The 6,000-nt window shown below is 34.8% G+C and overlaps 1 protein-coding gene across 1 annotated transcript in view; it reads right to left on the bottom strand.

Moving 5' to 3' along the window:
* ADAMTS19 (ADAM metallopeptidase with thrombospondin type 1 motif 19) overlaps nt 1-6,000 on the bottom strand; it is a 126,302-nt gene continuing 120,302 nt past the window's right edge. Inside the window, exons 22-23 of the mRNA XM_031507285.2 lie at nt 3,051-3,228; nt 1-1,235 (exon numbers count right to left, since the gene is read on the bottom strand). Coding sequence (XP_031363145.2) covers nt 1,084-1,235; nt 3,051-3,228 — 330 coding nt within the window. The 3' untranslated portion in view covers nt 1-1,083. The remainder of the gene's footprint in view (nt 1,236-3,050; nt 3,229-6,000) is intronic.

The following is a 6,000-nucleotide window of genomic DNA, read 5'->3' as shown; positions in this document are numbered from 1 at the left end:
GCAAAAGGAGCTTTACTTTTTATTGAAAACGTAAAAATCATGTGAATCATGTACAGTATTTTCTCATAAGGAAAATCTTAGCTGTTTTCATAATGTTTCACAAAACTGTAAAACATTTAATTTTATAAAGACTTTTTCATTAGTCAAAGATAAAACTAAAGTAGTATTACAAAGCTATTTTCTAAATTATCAACAGAGAACTGAGAATGTTTAAGCCATACAAGTGGCAGGAGAAAGGACACTTCCATTTGTAAATCTGAAAAAGGACACACAAAGGTATAGAGGGGCATGGGTTTTTTGTTTCAAAACTTTAAAAAATTAAGTGACATATTAAAACACTACAGACGTGGATTCATAGGATGGTACAAGTTCTAGGACTGCATTTCTCTACACTACCTCAAACAGTGCAACAGTGATTCAGTGTAAATCTCTACAGTGTTTCATTGATTTAATACTTGTGTTCAAGTATGTGTCCATGAGAATGATCAAAATCTCTACTTAGCTATTTTAATTTTCTTGTTTATAATATAAGTTACAGTAGAATATCCCCTTCAGTATGTTTCTAAATCAAATGAACTAATTTCACAATACATTCTGTAATAACCTGTTTAATAATGTTAGCTTGTTCACTTTGACATCTGTTGCAAAAAACACAAGCTCATTCTGACTCCAAATGCCAAAAATATAATAAAATTAAAAAGAACTTTATTTCCATATACAACAAAACTATTCAGCTAAATTAAAATAAATTCAAGATAACATGACTTTTTTTTTTGCAACAGATGGCCTTACTGAAAATAAACATTTAAAATACTAGTTACTATTTTTTAAAAATTCTGATAAATGTATCCAAAAGTGTTCATATAAAAATTAATTATGAAAATGTCAGAAGATAAAAAACATTGGCTGTTTAACCAAAACCATTAATGATGTCTGCAGGCAAAAATAAATTAATTTGATTAAATTATATGTAATCTGATAATATTTGGTCTGGAAAAGCCTGTGTGTGTGTGTGTGTGTGTGTGTGTGTGTTTATAAATAATAAGATTGCAAAGAGCTGAGAGCCAGCCAGTCTGACTGAGGTCAGCTCTTCTGTTGCATTTTTTGCGCGTAAAAGTCCCTGCACGTCTCACAGCATCGCTGATACCACCTCATGTCTTGACAGAGGTTCTTCTCTCTTATCACTCTGCAGTACACAGGCCACTGGTCTCCTAGGCACTTGAATGTCAAAGCAGCTGTGAAACAACAACAGCAAAATCAAATATACATTACTGCTGCCTTTACTAGTGAAGAATCATGTACCAAAAGAGACAAGGACATAAAAAGTGTATCTGGGAAAGAGAAAGCTTTAGAGATGTAGATATTCAACAAAAGAAGGAATTCCCCTTGTCCTCCTGCTGTCAACATATTCAACATCAAACATTTTTAAGGCCAGCTTTATTTACAAATTGGATTAAGTTGCATCAAACTTAATTATTTTAATGTCATGCAGCTGTCGTCTCATGAGTAAGTGGAGCTCACCTTTCTGCCTTGTTTCACTTATGAAAGCCTCTTTACACAGCTTATGGAAGGACCGTGCTACTGAAGTTGGAGCTTTTCACATTTAGTTGTACACATCAAGTATAACTAGGTACTTCCATATCTAGTATGTAGTATGTACATGGAATTAAAATGGGAACCCAGTCAAAAACAGGGCACAAGAACAAGATACTGTCCAAAACCCATCAAAAACACTGACAAAAGAAGTAATTCTCAGATTTGAGTTAATCTCCTATGCTAACAGAAGAGAAATTTGTAAAAGCGCTGATGGCACAATCCCCATCAGCTTTCACCAGCCCTACTCCCAAATCAAAAAAATCTCTGCTGCATGATATGAATGGAATTGGAGGACAAAATTATCAATATATTGAAGAGAAGCATTGCATTATGTATTTCAGAGATGTAAAAGTTTCTACTGGATTGGATTCTGACTCCATGCTGGATGACACTGACTTGTAGATTAATAATATCAGTCCTACATAATCCATGCCATGAGGACAACATAGCCCCATCTTTTTTTTTTGCACTTCACATTGTCGAATTTTAATTGACACTGTATTTTTTGTGTGACTCTTTCTGATTCACTTTATTCCGTGACAAAAAGCCTCTTATGTAACCTCACCAGAGGAAAATCATCAATTTTGGGGAGATGGCATCTTGCTTCTGAGAGACCAGCTGGACAAAGAAAGATAAATTACAAAGGGAAGGAACATTCAAACAGTGAAATAGCAAGTCAAGGACCATAAGCAACAGCAAATTGCAATGATGACTACTGCGCAGGAATGTTCAAAGGTTAAAAACCTAAAAGAGAAATATACTTCACTGCCTTAAAAGAAGTATTGCACACAATCTGAAATGCCAGTCTTGTTTTCCATGTGGAAGTAATCTATTGGACAGGAGGGTTTATCTTAACAAGGGCTCTGGAAAATCAGCTGGAAAGAGTGTGCTGTCTTACAGCAAGCCTTTGAATAGTCCCATCATCCTCAAGATGCATATGAATGATTAGGGCAACTAATGGTAATCATCATCAACAATGCACTATTAAAGAAAAACTACCAGAATTAACAGTTCTGTAGTTACAAAATAACATAATTTCTTTAAGAACAGAAGAGACCTGAGTTCTGCCAGGTACAGAAAATCTCTTCATTCAAAGTAATTTTCCTTCACACATCCTAATACATCAGACATAGATGTTAATTTGAACTAAAGACAAGTGGAAAGAGCTGTTAGTATTTAAAGCACAAATCTCACAAATACCAAGAGAACACAGTTTGCAACATTTTTAAATAGAAACAGTCTCATAATAAGGTCCTTCCTTGGATAACAAAACCCTTCACCATTCTTAGTTATAGTCTCTGATGTATATACTCAAAACCTGAGGCAGGAAGACCAGTTTCTGCATAGAATTTAAATCTCCTGAATACCTCCTGACTACTGTTTCTAAACTGGGGTCATCATAACTGTATGGAGAGAAATATCTGAAAAGCGATTTGTCATCTTTGACTGCTTACCCAACCTGGGTGATGTTATTGTATTAACATTAATTTTCTCATTGCAGGGATGGAGATGACAGGGTCTGTAGGCTGCAGGCTTTTCTGAAGAAAAGCATTCATTGCCATGCCTTCCCGTGATCTTGTGCATGCACTGGATGACTCGAGATTGCATTCCTTTGCCACAGGTGACAGAGCACTGGAACACACAGAAGAAACATTGATTGGAAAGGTATTTTTGCTGGTAATCAGGAACATGAAATGCCAGTCCATGTGAAGTGGGTGGCTGCTTCTTCAGATGTCAGCATTCCAAAATTCCTGAATTCTATTCCATTAGCTAAATGAAAATCAATTTTAAAAGCACAAATTAATTAATAGTATTAATTGGAGGACTCACTCCAGCATCCTACTGCTGTCCAAGTCCATTTTACAGAGCCTGTGATGAAACTCAAATACAGAAATGTGCCTGGATAAAGCAAAGTTTACTCTCTTGTATCTATATACAAATTTACTCTTATTAGAAGTTAAAGTGATGGTAAAGACATTCACAGATACTAGCAGAGAGAATAATTTTTAATAAAGCTATTAGTTAACCACAGCAAAAGTGCTCTTTCTGCTGAGCACAGTTCATGCCTCCTGTCTTTGCATCACATCTTCATGTTTTCACGTGTCTCACAAATAAAACACACAGTGTGAAACATGATGCCTGGCCTTTAATTAGTCTTGACATCTTGTTGCCACAGAGAATAGGGTAAGAAACTAAAACAACTGAGCACTGTAACAATGGTAAATTTTTACTTCTATCACAGTACCATAATATATTAGAGTGAAAACTTGGACAGTGCTGCACAGATGCTTACAAAACCTATTCCAAACAAAAAAACAAACAAAAAAAAACAAACCAAAAAATGCTTTAGCATTTTCTGACTTTTTGTGAACAGAATTTCATAGGACGTGAATTACTTTTCTGTCCATTTCACACACATGCTATTGCTTTAACTCCAAATCTATTAAAAATTACATCTTGGAATTTTCTCCTAGACTCTAATGACTTTGACTCAAATACCAGAAATTTCACCAAGTTTTACAGAAATTTTCCGTATAGAACATCTTCAATATTGATTAGTTTCTTGTAATGAATAATGTAAGAGCTCAGGCTGCAAATTTTGCCACATAATCCCAAAAAATGTTTTTCCAAATAATTTTTATTACATAAATACTGAGAATATATTTCCTTGGGAGGCTTCAAGAAGCAGCTGGAAAAAAAACTGAAATAAGAAAGACAAGGAGAAGGTGCTATAACAAAAAATGTTTCCCCACCATCCTGTCTCAAGATGGAGATGAAGAAATATAGCTTTCTTCAAATGATGAATAAACCTTGACTATATGAAACACTAAACAAACTTTTACTCTTTGGTTTGGTTATCTATGTGCATTTAAGTGACATTTTAACCATTTAACCTGGAAGAAAGATTTACATGTGTTGAATGGGAAATAGAGGGCTTGTGCCCCCAGTATGTGCATCAAGAGAAGGGAGATTCCTTTGGTATCCATAAAACTCCATGAGAGGTGCAAGAGATTAGGATATACGCTTGGATGTTTTCACAAGGGACTGAACTTGTAACCACATGAAATCAAACACTGGTATTTTATAAAGGCAGCAAGTGGACTTGATTTTGCTTCTGTTCTCAATAAGCCGATAGAGAACTCTATCTTGCCGAATTAATCAGATGCAGCCTCCATGAGCCAAGGCATGTAGAGATATCAACCACAGTTTAGCACTGTGAACAAATACATGGTTTATAGGAGGTAAATGAGTTACTACTGAATTATTTTCAAAGTATGCTATCAAATCTAGCATGCTGCTGTATAATTAGATGAGAAGTTTCTCAACAGAACTCACTTTTTGAATTCTCTGCCTTATCTCTGTGCAGCTAAAAAGAATCTGAATTCCTACAATAGCCAACATTATGCACATGGTAAACATGTAAAAACACACATATACCTACATGCATTTTATCTCCAATAGCAGATGGAACATAGATTTTAATTTTGACAAAATTCTGACCACTCCTTAAATTCTTCTCATCATAGTTTCAGAGATACTAATTTTTCAATATTTTGATGAAGTTAAAATTGAGACAATGGAGAAGCAAAATTTAAAAAGGTGAAAAAAAGCGACAAAACTAAAACAACAAAACATAAAGAGAAAACAAATGTGAGAGTAAAAGGAAAATGCAGGTGATATGATGAAGCTAATATTAATAAATATGTATGATCTCCAAAGATCATTTCTCTGTCCTTTGGTCATTCTAGAGTGAGTGGGTGCAATCGAGCCACCTGGAATACTGGAGGGGAGAATGGGATTTGAAAAACACTAGTCTTTTCCTAACAAAATGGGCTCCAATGGTTTATCTGCTAATTGGTAATGCCAAACAATTCATGTAGGCAGGTGCCTCTGTGAAGAGTACTCCGGCAGCAGTCACATCTTCTCTACATTTAAATGAGCTCTGGCTTGAAAGTTTTGTGACTACAACTGACACAACAAGCAACAAGCAGACAAATCTCTCAGCTAATCAGTGTTTAGGTCTGAATTTCTATGTAGAATCTGTCAAGATTTTAGTATGGTTAATTAATATCCTTTAAATAACTTAGCCTCCACTGGCCTTGGTGAGATATTCCAGTGTTATGAAGCAATACAATTTAGTTTTCCATCCCAAGATGTAGAGATTTTGCAAACAAATGATTTTAGTCTTGACCTACTTACTAATATCACAATTTTAGAAACTGACATCAAAGGATGATTAAATGAAATGTCTCAGTTCATATGTGGCAAGGCAGGGAATAGAGCCATTTGTGCTCTATGTTCTTTTATTTTTACAGAAATGTACTAAATTTTAACATTGCATTTATTTTTATTTAAAAAAAAATGGGAACTTACTCAGTCTTGTAAGATGCTTGTGGAACATTG

This window comes from Lonchura striata, chromosome Z, assembly GCF_046129695.1.
Source record: "Lonchura striata isolate bLonStr1 chromosome Z, bLonStr1.mat, whole genome shotgun sequence".
Taxonomy (NCBI): Eukaryota; Metazoa; Chordata; class Aves; order Passeriformes; family Estrildidae; genus Lonchura; species Lonchura striata.
Note: the sequence above shows the minus strand (reverse complement) of the source record. Positions and strands in the feature narration are given on the sequence as shown.